Genomic DNA, 19461 nt, shown 5'->3' on the forward strand with positions numbered 1-19461 from the left:
GTTTACCTCAGTTGACTTCTGCTTGGTTTCCACTTTTTGTCCTTAAGCATCGTTTTTGCCCCTAGCAGCATTCTCTTTGTTACCATCACCATAAGTATTTATGCTATTTCTCTTCTTTGAAATCTCCGAGGCATTTAGTGTACTAAATTGATATGTGAAGTCAGAGAAATCTGGTGCAACATTAATTTTAATTCTTTATTTTTTTGTGATTTTGAATCCATTGGCAGACTTGTCAATTGTTAAGTTTTTAAAGCTTGGAGGTTCCTAGACTGTGGCCAGAATTGTGCTGACACTGGATAGCAGCGTGGGGGTACCTACATCTGAAGGTCTTGATAGTATGAGGAGTGGATGAAGAGACTGATTCTTCTTTCATACATTAGAGCTACAAAGGACACAATCCCACTAAGCCCTAGACACATGGTGAGGATGTCCAGAAGAGCAGCTGGACCCAGAGCCGGGAGTTTTCTTTGCAGTTCAGTGTTAGTCTGCCTTCTGCTCTCAAGCAATACTTTTTTGTTTTAAAAGAAGCAAACCCTTGGCATGCCAAGTTCCTTCCTCCTTGGTAAGCCCACAGAGAGATTTTTAAACTGTGCAGTCTTGTTAGAGTCTGGGAAGACTCTCTGAGACCACTCAACACTTAACAATTAAAAAAACATAAATAAATAAAATGAAATGAATCTTAGTAGCTGTTAAACCTTTGCCTTTGCTCTAGGAAACTTATCCAATTGGCATATCTACAAGAAAAGACCCGTTCTCCTCCCACTTTCCTCTGTGCCAAAAGTAGGAAGGAAGGAAAGGAAGGAAAGGAAGGAAGGAAGGAAGAAAGGAGTGAAGGATGGAAGGAGGGAAGGAGGGAAGGAAGCAGGGAGGGAGGGAAGGAAGGAGGAAAGGAAAGAAGGAAGGAAAAAAGGAAGGAAGGGAGAAAGAAAGAGAGAGGAAGGAAGAAAGAAAGAAAAAGAAAGAAAGAAAGAAAGAAAGAAAGAAAGAAAGAAAGAAAGAAAGAAAGAAAGAAAGAAAGAAAGAAAGAAAGGAAGGAAGGAAGGAAGAAAGAAAGAAAGGCAAATGGAAGAATTCCAATATCAGCAAGAACATATATTAAAGCTTTAAATGAATTATTGTTCTAGTGCACACCCTGAGGTTGAGAAAGAAAGAACATCCAGGACTAACAAACCTGATTGTTCTGGCAAAGGTGCCGTTGAATTCAGCTGGCATCTCTGGGTTTTTCTTTTTCTATGGTATTCCAGCTTCATTTTTTTTTTAAAAAAAAAAAGGTTAATTGTTCAAGTAGCATTTTTTAACATTGCTATTTTGTTCATTTTTCTCCCAGAGAACTCCCACTTCCAGGTCTCTCGAGGGTTTCCCAAAGGGCGTGATGCCTGGAGTCTGCTTATTTAGTTTTAGGGACAGCTGTCATTCTGTTAGCAAGCTCACTGGGCCATATATTATTCCTTTCTTTATTGTTTTCCAAGCAAGGCAGAGATCTTGGCTTGAGAACGTGAGTACTTCATCACTTGGCATTCTTAGAGATCCTGAAAAGGACTTAATCACAGCAGTTCAAAAACCAAATTGCAGCTCAATAATGAAAGAACTTGAACATATAATCATAGTGTGATTACTATCCCTCTAACTAAAATTTCTGTAAAATATGTGGATTGTTTTTTTCTAGGCAAGTATTGGAAGTCCATCAAGATGGTGGCTGTCGCGAGGGGTTGTGCTCTGCCTGCTTCTCAGCTGCAAGAGGAGACAGAGACCGTTTCTGCTCTAGCCTCCCTGACGGTAGACGTGGAACAGCCGTTTGTTCAGGAAGATGGCAGGTATGGTGTCACCATGAGGGGATACTGTGATGTCTGTGATGTCCAGACTCATTGCTGGCCTTCTCGAACTTTCTCACTGCTAATTATACCTGCTTTCTCCAAAGCTGCACATGGCAGAGTATATGATACAGGCTGTGGAGAGCTCAACTGTTTCATTCTTCCTGGGAAAGCAGACCTGGAGAACATGGTTCCCAGAGAAAGGGGATGAGATCAAGAGTGAGAACTATCACTCCTTGTTGGGTAATTTAGTGCAGACCGCTGTGGAAAGAGCTGCCTGGGGACCTAATGTCTCCTCCTTATCTCTGTTTTCCCAGATGTTCCCTTTCTTTCTCAACATTTCTCTCAACATTTGAAATTTCTGCTATAACAAAGGGAACACAGGAAGGCAGAAGCTGTGTGTGATGTTAGTCGGGGCCAGCCACTTTATACATATGTGATTCTCCTTGAGGTCTAAATGAATAAAGATGGAAGGTGCTTGGCAAGGAGACAGGGATGTTAATGAAGGATTAGGAGAACTGAGCTTGGCTTCATTCTATAAGAGGAGAATGTTCTTAGTTTCTTTTCCTATGTACATAGGTCGAGGGACATGTAGAGCTTGCTTGTTTACTTTTAAAGAAATTACGGTCAGATGGTAATATTTTCCTACCTATTCTCTCATTGTAGCGACCACACTTCATTCAATATTTCCTTACAATGTAAGTTGCCCAGTGTACTGTACGTGATAAGCCATACTGTTGTTTTCCATAGCTATCGCAAGGTGACATCCTTTCTCAGGACATGTGTCAGGACATGTGTAAGACTCAGCAGAAACTCTGGGGCTAACACTCACTTTTAAGTTGCTTCTGAGAAGGAACTCCAACTCCCTCCACCAGTAAGAACACTGCTAATTACACGGAGCCTGTTGCTCCCCAAATGCTCAAACGGGAATAGTCTGGATTCTTTACCTTCACTAGGTACTCCAAGTCTAATGGATTTAACATCTTGTTTGGGCCCAAACAGTTGATAAATTGAATAAGAGATTTCACTTTTATGTCTGTGTTGTCTCATGCTATAAGCACTTTAGGAGAAGATTCTCTGTGTTGGGAGCATTGGTGTACTGTTGAATTAGAAGGCATTCTCTAGCAGTATCTGGAAAAGAGGGAAAACGTATTTTACATTTTTGATATTATGAACTAACTCCCTGCTGTTCCCAGCTAAGAACTGAACCAAGTTCATAATCCAAAGGTGTTGCAATTATTCCCAAGGCCAAAACCAGTTAGTTGTCTGTCATCTGAGGGCCATAAAACTGAGGAAACTAACATCTGTTAGTGTTGGATATAAAAGAGCAAAGCTATTCTTTAGAAGCCATTTAATGCAGAAAAAATGAGGCAAATTCCACCCATGGTGAAGTGAATTCTAAGTAGTTCTGCCCATGAAATTGCAGAGCTTGGAATAATTAACAATAATATGAGATGTTGTGAACCCCAAGCAATATAAAAATCCTGGCGAGTTGGCAGGAGTCACCTCTCCAAGCATATTTGCTTATTCTGTTGTATATCTGCTTGGCTCTGATGATCTATAAGAATAAACGTGGCTTTGGTCCACAGTGACTCTTCCACTGATGGCATGTAGGGAGTACCTATGTCCCTGATGAGTAGGAAGGCTGAGGGGAAACCCAGTTTCATGGCTGTTTATTCTTTTGAGGCAGACTATACTAATAGTGATTGGTTTTTTTCCTGTGACTGGAAAATGAGTTGTCTTGAACTATTTTCTATGTTTTTTGTATTTCATTCAACAAAATAGCAAAAAAAAAAATCTTCTAGAACCAGATTCTGTGTTTTAGTTAATTTGTGTATGACCTTCATGAAAGAGATGATGGAGAGATGGGGGCGGGGTGGGGAAGGGAGCCATTGACCAAGGGTTGCTATCAGAATTGTCTTCCTGCTCAGCAGGCAAAGATAAAGGAAATGCCCCTGGGCTTTTGTTGTGAATGCAATATTGTGATCACACAGGAAATTGAAAAATTAGAAAAAAAATCAGAGTTAAATGGATGGAAAAGAGCAAAGGCAAATTCTTTTTATAGGAAATTCTTGCCAGTTATTCTGGAGGATATATTGGTGTTTGGAGTGAGATGACTCATTTCAAACTCAGATTCTGGGTAAGGCGGCCCTTTTCTTGGCCAGCTCATATCTGACTCATTTACCACTAGTGAATAAGGGATAAAATGCTCCTGGCTAAGAACCATTTTAAGTATTTTCTCTTCAATTTCTTGAATGGGGGTGGGGTGACAGCCATTTCATCTTTATGACCACACTTATGGGCCTTGAAAAATATAGTATTGGGGGAAACTGGCCAGTGGGAGCTCTTGCGAGGGATTGTTCCCAGATACACAGCTGTCATGTGTCTTTTTTAGGTGGCCAAGGACTTAAATGGCAAGGGAATGTTGGGCGGGGTCAGCAGAGAGTGGAAAACAGGGCTAGGATCCTGCCCATGGGAGGGAGTCAAAGGAAAATAAAAGTACCGGCTTGATTGTGTGTAGCAGACTGTTTAGAGGCAGGTTGTGCTGTGTGTTAGCTCAATGGTTTGCCAGGACAGCATGTCTGTAAGATCTGTGCTATGTTTTGGTAGCAGTTTGGGTTTCGATGCTTTGACTTTAAGAAAGTCAGAAGCAGCTTCAACTTCATCCTAGAGAAAGGGTCGGTCTGCCCCTAGTGACTTCAGGATAACCAGCTATGAAGTGTTAGGAGCGTGTTGGCACTGCAGAATTCTTGGCCGACTCATTTCCCTTTTTCAGCTGGAAACAAAAAGTGAAAGTTGGATGTTCACGAGAAAGTCTGAGCAGTTTCGAGTCATGTTCAATTATCCGAATTTAATCTGTTATGCCGTTGGAAAGTCATTTAATTTTCCACATTTGATAATCTTTCTAATGAGAGAGGTAGTTTCAAGCCTTTATATCATCTTTTTCTGCCTTGAAAACATTAGTTTTATTTCTGCTTCAGTTTAACAGATAACTTTTCTGGGAGTGATGTTGTAGTTTGACACTTTGGCTCTTTGAGAACGTGGTACATCTTTCTGCAGCTCTTCTGGCTTTAAAAGTTTCTGTCAATAACCAAATCTTGTTCTGTTTGGACTGCCTTTAAAAATGGCTTCGCCTTTCTCTCACATCTTTTACTATCCCCTCTATATTCTGTGCTTTTAAATGATTTAACTAAAAGCCATCCATGCTCTGAGATAGTTCCTACAGCCCCTGCACATACAGAAAGCGCTAATGAGATCTTTCTAGTTCCTCTCATATGTTACATCCTGACGGCCGTTTACCCTCCCTCCATTCCTCCCAGTACGTTGGCCCAACCTCCTTTCTCTTCCAAATCCACTCATTTCTCTTAAAAAAAAGTCAGGCCTCACAGTGATATCATCCATATGATTTGAACACAGCATAGTAGGTTACAGTGAAACTAGGCATAAACTCTCACTCATACCAAGGGTAAACAAGGCCACCCAATAGGAGGAAAAGGGTCCCAGGCTAAGGCAAATGAGTTGCACAGACCCCCAACTCCCACTGTTATGACTCTCACAAGAACACCAAATTGCACAACCATAAGATATATGCAAAGGACCTAGATCAGACCCATACAGGATCTGTGTTTGTTGCTTCAGGCTCTTTGAGCCCACTTGATTCCTGCTTAGTTCTTTCTGTGGGTCTTGTTCTCCTGATGTCTTTAATCCCTCTAGCTTTTATAGTGCTTCCTCCCTCTTCTGGGGGCGGTGGGCAGAGAGGGGAAGCAGGGTTGGTTCCCAGAGCTCTAGCTAGTGTTTGGATGTGGGTGTGCATCTGTTCTCATCAGTTGCTAGATGCCTCTCTGATGACAGTTGGGCTAGGCACCAATATTTAAGTATATTGAGTATCATTGGCAATCATTTCATTGATTTTTTTTTTGGCTGTCATGTTTCTTTCTGTTCTGGTTCTCTGGGCCATCTGAGGCAGGAGAAGGAGTAGGATCCTTCTTATGCCATGGACCTGAAGTTGGACCAGTCATTGGTTGGCCGCTCCCACAAGTTCTGTGCCAACATTACCCCAGGACATCTTGCTGGCTGGACATTTTGTAGGTCAAAGGTTTTGTGACTGGGTTGGGTCCCAGTATCACTTCTGGGAACATTGCCTACTTAAAGATGATGGCCAGTTAATGTTCTGTGTCCCACAGCACTAGGGCACTTCGCTACAGTCACTTTTGTAGTTTCCATTGTACTACACTACCCTAAATCCTGTTGTCTCTCCAAGTATTCTTCCTCCTCCTTCCCCTAAACCTCACAGCAAATCACTCTTGTACTATACCCATCTAACCCCCTCCCAGTATACCCCCCAAAATTTATTATTTCCCCTTCCCAGGGAGATCCATGCCCACTTGAAAAGTGCTTGTTACTTAGCCTCTCTAGGTCTGTGGATTGTAGCATGATTAACATTTACTTTACAGCTAGTGTTCTCTTATAAGTGAGTACATACCATGTTTGTCTTTCTGGGTTTGGGTCACCTCACTCATAAGGACCTTTTCTAGTTTCATCCATTTTCCTGCAAATTTCATGATGTCATAGGTTTTTTTTGTTTTGTTTTGTTTTGTTTTGTTTTTGTTTTTGTTTTTGTTTTTTTTATTTTAGGGTTTTTTGTTTTTTTGTTTGTTTGTTTGTTTGTTTGTTTGTTTGTTTTTTCCAAGACAGGGTTTCTCTGTATTGTCCTGGCTGTCCTGGAACTCACTCTGTAGACCAGGCTGGCCTCAAACTCAGAAATCTGCCTGCTTCTGCCTCCCAGAGTGCTAGGATTACAGGTGTGCACAACCACCACCCAGCCAGATGTCATAGTGTTAACATCTGAGTAATACTTTATTATATAAATGTACCACATTTCTCTATCCATTCTTCAGTTGAGGAACAACTATGGTGATTCCAGCTATGGCAATCGTGAATAAAGCTTCAATGAACGCAGTTGAGGAAGTGTCCTTGTGGTAGGATTGCCTGTCCCTTGGGTATATGCTCAAGGGTGATATAGCTGGGACTTGAAGTAGGTTGATTCCCAATTTTCTGAGGAACCACCATATTTATTTCCACAGTGGCTATATAAGTTGCATTCCCACCAGCAATGGAGGAGTGTTCCCCTTGCTCCAGATTAAGCTGTCATTTGTGTTTTTTATCCTAGCCATTCTGACAGGCATAAGATGGCATCTCAAAGTAGTTTTGATTTGTATTTACCTCATGGCTAAGGATGTTGAACATTTCTTTTGATTCTGAGCCATTTGCTATTCCTCTATTGAGAATTCTGTTTAGATATGTACTCCATTTTTAATTGGTTAATTTGGTTTGTTGATGTCTAGTTTTTGAGTTTTATTACATATTTTGGATCAGATGCAGAATTGATGAAATTTTTTCCCATTCTTTAGGCTGAAGTGCCCTTCGACTTAAGCTTTTCAGTTCTATGAGGTTCGTTTATTGGTTCTTGTTCTCAGTGTCTGTACTTTTGGTGTTCTGTTTACAAATTGTCTCCTGGCAAATATGTGCAAATAAATTCCCTACTTTCCTTTCTATTAGGTTTAGTGTATCTGGTTTTATGTACATGTCTCTGATTCACTTGGAATAGAGTTATGAGAAGGGTCATAGATATGGATCAATCTGTATTCTTCTACACGCAGACAATTACTTAGACCATAAGCATTTTTTGAAGATAGTTCGGTTACACTGTGTATTTCTGACTTCTTTATTGAAAATCATATGTCCATAGATGTATGAAATTACATCTGAATCTTCATTATGATTCCATTGAGCAACTTGACTAGTTGCTGTTGGGTTTGTATTTGTTTTTTGGGGGTTTTCTTTTTCACCAATACTATATGGTTTTTATTACCATAGCTCTATAGTACAACTTGAAATCAGGAATGGTGATACCTCTAGATGTTCTTTTATTGTACAGGACTGTTGTAGCTATCCTGGATTTGTTTGTTTTTACATAAGAAATTGAGAATTATTTTATAAAGCTCTGTAAAGAATTGTGTTAGAATTTTGATGGGGATTGCATTGAATCTGTAGATTCCTTTGCATAATATGGCCACTTTTACTATGTTTATCATTCTACTGATCCTTAAACATGAGAAAAGTTTCATCTTTTGACATGTGTTTTGATGTTTTTCTTAAAAGCATTGAAGTTTCATTGTCATACTGGCTTTTCACTTGTTTAGCTAAAGTTATCCAAAAATATTTTACATTATTTGTGGCTATTGCAAAAGTTGTTGCTTCCCTGATTTCTTTCTCATCTAATAAGTCATTTGTATATAGAAGGGCTATTGATTTTCTTTTTTTTTTAATTTTGTATACAATCACTTCATTGAAGGTCTTTATCAGCTGTAGGAGTTCATTTCCAGAATTTTTGGGGTCACTTATATATACTATTATATTGCCTGTGAATACTAATACTTTGACTTTTTACTTTTCAATTTTTATCCCCTTGGCCTCCTTTAGTTGTCTTATTGTTTTAACTCAAGTTTCAAGTACTATATTGAATAGATATGGAGAGAGTGGACAGCCTTGTCTTGTTCCTAATTTTAGTGGAATTGTTTTGGGTTTCTCTCCATTTAATTTGATGTTGGCTATATGCTTGCTGCAAATTGCCTTTATTATATTTAGCTCTGTTCCTTGGATCCTTGATCTCCCCAAGACTTTTTATCACAAAGAAGTGTTGGATCATGTCAAAAGTCTTTTCAATATCTAATGAAATGATGATGTATTTTTTCTTTCAGTTTGTTTACATGTTTGATTTCATTGACTCGTTTTTCTATGTCGAACAATCCCTGCATGTCTGGAATGAAGCCTACTTGGTCATATAGTAGATGACTTTTTGATATGTTCTTGGATTCTGTTTGAGAGTATTTTATTGAGTATTTTGCATCTATATTCATGAGGGAAATTGGTCTGTAATTCCCTTTGTTGAATCTTTGTGTGGTTTTGGTATCAGGGTTACCATTATGACCTCATAAAATGAATGTTGTATGTTTCTATTTGAGAAATAATTTGAGGAATATTGGCATTAGCACGTCTTTGATAGCCTGGTAGAATTCTATCCCAATACCATCTCGCCCTGTATGTTTTTGTTGTTGTTGTTTAAAGACTTTTAATGACTGCTTCTATTCCCTTAGGAGTTAAAGCTTTATCTTGTCTTGATATAACTTTGGTTAGTGGCATCTATAAAGAAAAATTATTCATTTCTTTTAGATTTTCCAATTTTGTCAAGCATTAGCTTTTAAAGCGTGACCCAATGGTTCTTTGTATTTCTTTGATTTCTCTCATTATGTGCTCCTTTTCATTTCTGATTTTCTTACTTTGGATATTCTCTCCCAACCTTTTGCTTAATTTGGCTAAGGATTTGTCTACCTTGTTGATTTTCTTGAAGAACCAACTCTATTTCGTTGATTTTTATTTAATTGTTCTGTTTGTTTCTATTTTATTATTTCAGCTCTAGTTTGATTATGTACAGCTTTCTATTTCTCTTGGCTGAACTTGCTTCTTTTTGTTCTAGAGCTTTCAAGTATGGTGGTAAGTTGCTAGTATTCTCCAATTCTTGCTACATATCTCCAGTTTCTTTATTTAGGCCTAATGCTATGAACTTTTGTCTTAGCACCATTTTCATTGTGTCCCCTAACTTTAGATATGTTATGCATTCGTTTTCATTGAATTCTAGGAAATCATTAATTTCTTTCTTTCTTTCTGCCTTGACCCAGTAGTCATTCAGTATGGAGTTGTTCCATTTCTGTAAATGTAGGTTTTCTTGTTTCTGTTGTTAAAATTCAGTTTTAATCCATGGTTATCTGATAGAATACAGGACATGATTTCAATTTTATTGGATCTGTTGAGACTTACTCTGTGACCAAGTATATGGTCAATTTTGAACAATGTTCCATGAGGTGCTAAGAAAACAGGTGGTTTTTGTTGTTGTTGTTGGGTTTTTTGTTTTTTTTGTTTTGTTTTTTTTTTTTTGGGTTTTTGTTGGGGGGGGGGTGAAATGTCCTGTAGATAACCATTAGAAATTTGGATCATAATATCTGTTAACTCCAGTATTACTCTGTTTAGTTTTTGTCTTGATGACTTGTCCATTGGTGAAAATGGAGTACTGAAGTCTCCCACTATAAATGTGTGAAAATTAATGTGTGATTTAAGCTTCAGTAGTGTTTTCTTTACAAACATGATGACCTTGCATTTGGTGAGTAGATGTTAAAATCTTAAAGATGATCTTAGTAAATATTCCTTTGAAGAGTATGAAGTAACCTGCCCCATCTCTTTTCTTTTTTTTTTTCAGTTTTCATGTAAAATTAAAAGTAAAGTGGTAGACATAAAACATTGCTAAATTAATTGAAAAATGTAATAGAAACATTTTTGATAGAATTGAAGATTTACGTGGAAAATATTTCTTTTTTTTATTTGCTATATTTTTTATTTACATTTCAAATGATTTCCCCTTTTCTAGCCCCCCACTCCCCGAAAGTCCCGTAAGCCCCCTTCTCTCCCCCTGTCCTCCCACCCACACCTTCCCACTTCCCCGTTCTGGTTTTGCCGAATACTGCTTCACTGAGTTTTCCAGAACAAGGGGCCACTCCTCCTTTCTTCTTGTACCTCATTTGATGTGTGGATTATGTTTTGGGTATTCCAGTTTTCTAGGTTAATATCCACTTATTAATGAGTGCATATCATGATTCACCTTTTGAGTCTGGGTTACCTCACTTAGTATGATGTTCTCTAGCTCCATCCATTTGCCTAAGAATGCCCCATCTCTTTTCAAAAGTTTGATTTGAAGTCTATTTTGTTAAATATTAGAATGACTACACCAGCTTGTTAGGTTCATTTACTTGAAAAATATTTTTTGAACTTTTTACTCTGAAATATCTACCTTTGATGTTGTAGTGCTTCTTAAATGCACCAGAAAGATAAATCTTGTTTTTGCATCCATTCTGTTAGCCAGTGTCTTTTTATTGGTGAATTGAGTTCATTTATATTGAGAAATATCAATGACCATTGATTGCTAATTACTATTATTTTGTTTTTGTTAGTGGTGGGAGAGAGAGAGAGAGAGAGAGAGAGAGAGAGAGAGAGAGAGAGAGAGAGAGAGGTATGTTTTGTTTTTTGTTTTGCTGGTAAGAGATTATTTTTCTTGGGTGTAGTTAACTATCTTGGATTCAAGTTTTCTTTCTAATACCTTCTGTAGGGCTGCAATTATGGGTAAATATTATTTAAATTTGACTTTATCATGAAATACCCTGTTTTCTCTATCTATAGTGAATGAAAGTTTTGCTGGATATAATAGTCTGGCCTGTATCTGTGGTCTCTTAGAGTCACTGCATCTATCAAGACCCTTCTGGCTTTTAGAGTCTCCATTATTCTAACAGGTCTGCCTTTATATGATACTTGGCTCTTTTCTCTTGTAGCTTTTAATATGCTTTTTGTTGTTGTTTTCTGTGCTTTGATTATTTTGTGTCAAGGGTAATTTATTTTCTTGTCCAACTTATTTGGTATTTGGTAAGCTTGTACCTTTATAAGCATGTCTTTTTAGGTTAGGAAAATTTTCTTCTATAATTTCATTAAAATTTCATAATCTTTGAGCTGACGATCTTTTAATAGTCCTAATATTCTTAGATTTTTTTTGTGATGTCCCATATTTCCTGTGTTTTGTGTCAGAAATGTTTTAGTTTTAACAATTTTCTTTGACTCAGGTAGTTATTTCTTCTATCATATCTGCAATGCCTGAAACTCTCTCTTTTGTCTCTTTGTTAGTGATTCTTACATCCATAGGTCCTGTTCTCTTACCTAGATTTTTCCATTTCTAGGACTTCTTAAGTTTGTCTGTTTTTTTATTGGTTCTTTTTCCATTTTCAGGTCTTAACAGTTTCATTCATTTCCTTCAACTGTTTTGTTTGCTTTTTCTTTAAGAGATTTATTCATTTTCCTCTTTAAGGCCCTCTATTATCTTCATAAAGTTCATTTTTTCTTGTGCGTCACTTATATGGCAATATTCAGGGTTTGCTGTAGTAGGCTAGATGGGGCTCAGGTAGTGGCATATTGCTCTAGACATTGTTGATTGTGTTCTTACACTGATGTCTAGGCATCTAGGTATTATAGGTCTAGGTGCAAATTTCTTAGTTTGTCTTCATTGAATGGATGCCCCCCTGCCTGTTTTGTTTCCTCTCTGGTCTTCTGGTTGAGTAGAGGGTCTCTACCCAAGTTGGAGGCTGGAATTCTGGTGGCTGGTGTGGCCTCTGGTTCAGCCTGAGGTCCTCAGCAGGAGTTGTGAAGGCAGGGCATAGTGATGGAGAGTGGTGTGACAGTTGGCATAGGCTTTGCAGGCACAGAGAATGGGCAATGCTGAGGCAGACTGACTACCTGAGATTTGGTGGCTCTTATGGCCTCTGGCCCCAAAGGATGCTTCTACTAGAGCTTGGGGCTGACATGTGGTGATGAAGAAAAGAGGGCTGGCAAGCACTCAGAAAGTAGGGGCAGTCCACAGGCAACCAACCTACCTGAAGTCCCTGCAGCTGGCATGACCTCTGGTGGGGTAAAAGACTACTACCAGAGTTGTGGGCCAAGATATGTTGACAAGGAGAGGAAGTGTGGCTCTGGGTAGCCTAAGTGGGCACTGAGGGAATATTGGTGGTCTGTGGGCAGGACAGAGGTACTTACCTGGGTGCTGTGTACTGGTTTGTGTTCTGGTAAAGCAGGAGGTTTATACCAGAGTTGTAGGCTCCTTTGTATCATTATCTGAGGAAATGTTTGCTTCAGAGGCTTGGATTGTGTGAAACAACTATCTTTTTTGTGACGATACAGTACAATAAGCTGAGAACTCACTAAAACCAAAGGCTTTCACTTTGGATAGCTTAGCCACAGAGCTGAAGACGTGATGATTTATGTAAAGCCTAGGCCAGTTTAATGCACATTCATATCTAATGTACATAGAAACATGGCTTTCAAATTTCCTGGACATTGGGAGTATTTCTCTAAGGCTTCTAGGAGTTGACATGGTACAAATTATGCAGTTCTCTGGTTTTACTCTGTGACACATTATTTTAAGCACCAGTTTATCTAAAAAAGAGCTAACGTTCCAAAATACATTTCACTTTTGGTTTTCTTGGTTCAACACAGCATTACCCAAAACTAGGGCTCGAATCTAGAAGTTTCCAAGTGGAAGGAGGAAAAAATTGTACATATGCCCTCCCATTTCTTGTCTTCTTGGGATGCCTATGTTATGTGTTTTCAGTACAGAGTACAATGGTGAAACAGGAATGAAATCTGCCCTAATATATCACAGATTAAATTCAGTGCCATTTCTGTATTTGAGAGTCCTGTCTACACCTTTTATAAAACAGCATTTAATTTATTGACAGGAAACAAAATTAAATAGAGCCCTGAGGACACAGATTCATCAGGAGCTTGGTGTCCCATCTCATCTTCCTGCTCATTCTGGCCCTCACCTCTAGAGGAAGAAAAAGTCCTGGTTCCAGGAGTGGGAGGCTGATTCTTATGAGCATATGATTAAAGGACACAGGTGAAGAAGTTAGCACACCTTGTACATAGGAAGCTCCCAATAAAGGTGACATCTGAGCATTCCCTTCCTTTTAGTTCTTCTTTGATTTACTGTACATGTTCTTTCACTAATAAGTTGCTCATAATCTTGTGACCTGTAAGAATATGGAGACAACACCTAGACAATTGTGTGTTCTACTATGCTTCATTAGAAACAGAAGATCAACAAAACATAAGCACTTAGTAGTAAGTTGACTTTGTTACCTAATGTGTGGTTAGTTCATCCACCTCAAAAAGTATGTAAATATTACATATATAACGTTTTCTGAATAAATAAATGAGTAAGTTAGAGAACAAAGACCCTTAAAACAGTAAAGCATTTTATACTGGTACTTGAGTGACACTTGTCCTTCTATTTGCTGACATCAAAGCAAATTAAAGATTGCATTTTTTCAAATATATACTTTCTCCCCTTAGTTTAAATTGGCATTCCCCATTTTGCAAGCATATTGACTAAGCCCAATTCTGTATTAGTCTTAAATCTTGGATAGGTTATCTAACATATGGAATGAGGGTTATTGTACAAATTAGTTTTTGTGAATGGAGAGTTGTATTTGAGGAATTCGAGAGCCATATTTATTGGGACTGTATTTAAAGGCAGAAGGGAAAATGGAACTGATACAGGTAATAACAGGATGTCCTCCAATCTGTAGAATGTGCGGGAAGAGCAAAAAGTTCATCATTCTTTAGACACCTTTGAATTTTTTTTATACATGCCAAACTAAGTTCTCCCAGCCAAGTATACCAAGTTACTTTACAGTCGTCTCCTGCTTCTGCAAAGGAGATGAATGTCTTAGAACAAGATGGAGATCCCATAGGTCTAATTCTGGTGCTGACTTCACACTTTTAGGTAGTGTTAGCAGGTTTCCCTTTTTTTGTTTGTTTGGCTGATGTCCCTCCCCTCCCTCAGTTCATGTACCACCACCACCAGCAGCCCGCCCCCGCCACACACACACCTTGAAGGGGCTCTCTACATTCTTTGGGTCCTGGCTTTTTTTGTCTTGAAAGTCAGTAGCAGACCTGCCTTCAGCCATCTCAATCCTTCTGACTGAAACTGAGCAAGACTTTCGGTGGTAAAGGTCTTACATGGGTGACATTTAAGATAGAGGCTATAACTCTGGCTTTGTTTGGTTTGGTTTTTTTTTTTTCTATACCTGTACCATCAATACATTTTCCAACCTACCTTAATTCTTATCCAAATATTTCCAGTACTTTGCTTGTTCTCAGCTCTCCATTCTGATCCTTTTTCTGTGCAGTGACACGGAAGCTATTTAAAAAACAAAACTGTAAGAGCAAATTCTGTGTTGCTGAAACCCTTCAGTGCCTTCCATCCCCCACTGCACAGATAAGACCGCCTTCTTATGTAATCTTACCCTTCCTGGAAGGACAAGCCTCACTCCTAACACTTTATTCTGTCTGAATTCTGCTTTGGGTTCCAAGAACAACCTGGCTTATTTAGTCAATGAGAAGAAAAAGAAAAAAAAAAGAAAAAGAAATATAAAGGAAAGGACATGACTTCTCCTAGAAATGGTAGAGAAGAAAGTTTATTGTGGCTAAAAGGGAAAGCATAGCCAGACATAACAGGGACATCTGGCAGAGTCCAGAGAGGACATGACCCTGAGCCGTGGACAGGGGGAAGGGGAAAGGGAAGAGGCGAGAAGGGAACCAGGTGCACTAGCCAGGAGGCCCAAATCAGAGTAAACCAAAAGACCATGTAACCAAAAAGGCTGAATTATATAGGGAAAAACAGCTTCTAGGCCTGAGAAATTTAGAGTAGGGGGTGGGTCATGCCAGTCAGGAGGACCCTGTAACAGAAAGGGACCAGGAACTAGGGAAACCCCTGGCAATGGACAGCAGCTGTTTGTCCCAGGTTTGAAATCTAACAGTTAGTTTGTAACTGAAGTATACATTGACCCATGGTGATATTGTCACCTGTACCTCCCTCATATAAACAACACTCCCAGCAAGATCCGTGGAGAATGTGTCTATCACTCTACCCTGCCCTGGGCTGCTTCCCCAATCGTCAGCCCCTTTTAACCTTTTAACAACCTTTAACACCATCCATTCATTTTGCTTATTCTTAAATTTCCTTTAAATAGAGTTTCCTTTCAATGCTACATACTGGCTGGTAATCTGGCTTCTCTCACTCCACTAAAAATAATATTTTTGACATTTGTCCACGGTTCTGACAATCAGTATTCTGCCCATCTGTAATTGCACATTAGACCAAGTATATTAACATATCCTAATTTGTTTATCTACTTACCTGTGGATTGGTGCTTGGTTTGCTTCCAATAAAGGGCCATTATGAATAAAATTGCTATGATTTTGATTTTTTTGTGGTGAAAGTAAAATGTACTTATGTCAATGGTTTTGAAGTGTGCCGTGCGGGAGTGTGAAGAAACATAGACTTGCCATCATTTCTACAACTTCATTCTGCAAAATGCAAAACATATCTCCATTATTCAGCTTCCCTCTTTCTCCTCACACCCAAATCCAGGGACTGGAGCTTGCCCATGGAATGGGCCTCACGTTGTGCCAGTTATTGGCTGGCCATTCCTTCTGTCTCTGTTCCATCTTTGTTCTTGCACTTATTTCTTTTAGAGAGGACAAATTTTGGATTGAAAGTTTTGTGGGTGGGTTGGTGTCCTCATGCCTACACTGGGGGTCCTGTCTGGCCACAGGAGGTGGCCTCTTCAGCATCCATATTCTCACCGCTATGCATCTGGGCTAAGGTCACCAACATTGGCTCCTAGGACTCTCCCCACCCCATCCCAGGCCTCTAGCACTTCCTAGAGAGTCATGTGCCCATCCTGCCCTGCCCCCCAGCAGCTGCAGATTTATGGTCCTCCTGGCCCTCTGATCCTCTCTGCTGCCTCTCCCCACACCCAATCCTGCCCCCCATTTCCCTCCCCTCCCTCACCCAGTTTCCTCCCTCCATCTGCCTCCACTGACTATTTTATTCCCACTTTTAAGTGAGATTCAAACATCCTTACTTGGGCCTTCCTTCTTGTTTAACTTGCTTTCTTTCTCACATACCTGTGTGATACATGTGGGCTTGTAGTTTAAATTGAGAATATTTCTAGAACATTTGTTCTTTGCTGAAGTTCTTATTTTATTCTTAATTTAGACTGCTATTTTCTTATATCTCTCTAAAAAGCTGTTAAACCAATCCTGCTTACATCAAACATTTCACAGGGTTTGCGGGATATCTCCTATGTGCGTTAAACTGCTGAGGAAGGAAAACAATGAAGAAAAATAGAGGCAGAAGTAGAAGAAAATAGAATGCATGAAGCACAGTGTATAGGGAAGCAGCACAGTGTAGGGGGAGTTCGTGGCTATTGCAAAGAGTCGATGGGACAACAGGATGTACTTTTGCCAGAACTGGAGTCTTCTGAGTAGTGTAGTCTGCTGATAGAAAAACCTGTAAGTCAGTGGTACTCAACTGTCCTAACACTGTGACCCTTTAAGACAGTACCTGATGCTGTGGTGGCCCCCAACCATAACATTATTTTGTAGCTACTTCATTACTGTAATTTTGTTAGTGTTGTGAATCCTAAATGTAAATATCTGTGTTTTCTGATGGTCGAGGGTGAAAAACGATCATGACCCATGGATTGAGAACGGCTACTTTAAAGTGTGCCACAGCTCAGTACTAATGAAGACCTGTAAACCTGGCTAACAATAGGATTCTGCCTTTACATACATTAGATGTGTTTACATGCACTGAACTCATTACTGTAAGGAGAACAACCACTGGCTGCAAGCTCGAGAGGGCAGAAATTATGGTCCACTGTGCTCCATGCTGTGCTCGTTGCCCACACAGCCCTGGGCACTTAGACTGTATCTGACTTCAAGGTTATTATTACCTTCCTCCCTTTGTTCTGTAAGTTTCTTAATCGTGATGCTGGACTGAAGGAATCCTTCCCTGAACATCAAAGCTCATCGTCGTCGTTCAGTGGCTTACAGAGGTAGAGGGTGCATCTGTCAACCAACTACACTGCTGCATGAAAAATGCAGTTTGTTTTACTTGTTTCTTTAGAGAGAGACTCAGTGTACAGCCCAGTTGCATCTGGAACACACTGTATAGCCCAAACTGATTTTACAATAGTGTTGAATCTTCTTCAACCTCCCAGAGTGCTGGGATTACCAATGTGTCATGACAGTTGGGTGCTACTGTGTTCAAATTGCAAACTGACTTAAATTCAAAGAGGCAAAGACCTGCTATCTACCCTAACAAGGTGTGCCCGCTGGCATACAGTAGCAGGAATGTTAACGGAACAACCGACCACTTTGATAGGACCTAAGGATCTAAGGTCTGCTCAATGAAAAGGAATTCAAAGCTAGCATGGCTGGACAGGCCATAGAACCAAGGGACAAACTGTTAGTTGAGATACACTGCATGTCTGTGAATGACCGAGGTGAAAAGCCCTCATATTTCCAAGGCACCACTTCTCAACACTGTCTCTGAGACAAGGCATGGCAGCACACATTTGTAATTCCCACACTTAGGCCATGGAATCAGAAACACAGGAATCAGAAGCCTCAACTGCATAACACATTTGAGGCTACCCTGGGCTGTGTGAGACCCCCGTCTCAAAAAAACAAAAATCAAAACAACAACAACAAAACAAAGGAACACACAAATAAAAAGCCATCATCATCTGTCACTAACTCACATGCTAATTGTCACTAAAGCTCCAAAAGAAAACACATAAAATAGTTATTTAGGGATAAGGATTTGGTAAAGGTAATACCTGCAGGGTGTGAGGGTACATTCCTGTAATTTCAGCATTAGGGAGGCCATGCAGGGCGGTTGTGAGCAAATAGTACAATTGCTCTGTGATTTTTTTTCCACATGTGCAGTTTATAAGGCATCTTTAACACATTTGCTTCCCTAGGCCCTGAGGACAGAACAAGTACTCTTTTTCTAAAAAGAAATTTAAGAATGAAGAGACTGATTTACTCAGTGTTAAGTTTTAGAAACTGACTGAGTAAAGACTTAAACACAAGGCCTTCCCTCTGAAGTTAAAGACAGTTCTTAACTTGTTAGGCACTGTATTATCATGGTGACGTAACATAAGGGAGCTGGGGTAGGGCTATGTATGCAGACACAGTAAAATGTGCACGGTGGTAAATACAGTATCTGTGATAAAGAAGTTAGTAGAAAATGATTTTTAAAGACATCAAGGGACAGGGTTCTTCCAATAGACAGTTTTCTCTTCTACCCACACATCTCTGTGCTTTAAGAGAGAACTCGGTTTTAGCTAGTAATTGCCTTGCAGTGTGAACAGTCTTCTCACATCTGCAAAGCCTCCCTTGAGCCTGTGGAGAATGCATGTTCCTCCACCAACAGACAGCAAGCATCTTTTATTTCTGGTGACTGGGGCATTTCCATGGAATTCCAGTCCCACTGAGTCCTGGCATCCAGGACTAATCCAGTGGAAAGATCAGTCCTCTGTGGCTCTAGGTTAGAAATGGGATTTGGCCTCCATTAGATTATTCTTTAAGTTTTGATCCACATATTAACACATTGAAATAAGTCTGTATATTTATATATAATTTTTTAGAATATTTTTTAATTTGGTTTTTCTTTTTCAAACACTGTATAGAGATAAATGCTAATTGTGACTGTCTTGATAATCCTCTCATTTAAAGACAACATCTAAACACATCCTTGGGTTCTATATGTTCAACATTCTTGGGCATTCTTAAGAAATTATTTTTTTCTTTTCTTTTTTTTAGTGACTACTTATGGAATTTTTTTAGAACTCGGTGTTTTAGATAATGCTGAGTAATTTTTACTCTTTGTTTTCTAAAAGTTATGTTTAAATATCTCTGGTTTGCCATTCTAAGGAAAATGTATCTCATTTTCTTAATGTTTCTAAAAAATGTTTTTTAATTTAATTTTTTTAAAAAAAATGCTACAATGGCAGAGAACCAGTGTATTTCAAGATTCCTTAAAACCTTGGCTCTTTTCCTTTTAAGTCTGTAAAACTAGCATGCCTGCTTGTCTTCGTAATCACCGCATATCACACATACTAAATTTATCTGATAGGAAAGT

General features: G+C 39.2%; 1 protein-coding gene across 17 annotated transcripts in view; it reads left to right on the forward strand.

The window, feature by feature from the left end:
* Hdac9 (histone deacetylase 9) overlaps positions 1–19461 on the forward strand; it is an 858974-nt gene that overhangs the window by 832866 nt on the left and 6647 nt on the right. For all 17 annotated transcript variants that reach the window (XM_052185941.1, XM_052185944.1, XM_052185943.1 and 14 more), the window contains one exon: positions 1667–1814. In XM_052185941.1, coding sequence (XP_052041901.1) covers positions 1667–1814 — 148 coding nt within the window. The remainder of the gene's footprint in view (positions 1–1666; positions 1815–19461) is intronic.

Source organism: Apodemus sylvaticus, chromosome 6, assembly GCF_947179515.1.
Source record: "Apodemus sylvaticus chromosome 6, mApoSyl1.1, whole genome shotgun sequence".
NCBI classification, from domain to species: domain Eukaryota; kingdom Metazoa; phylum Chordata; class Mammalia; order Rodentia; family Muridae; genus Apodemus; species Apodemus sylvaticus.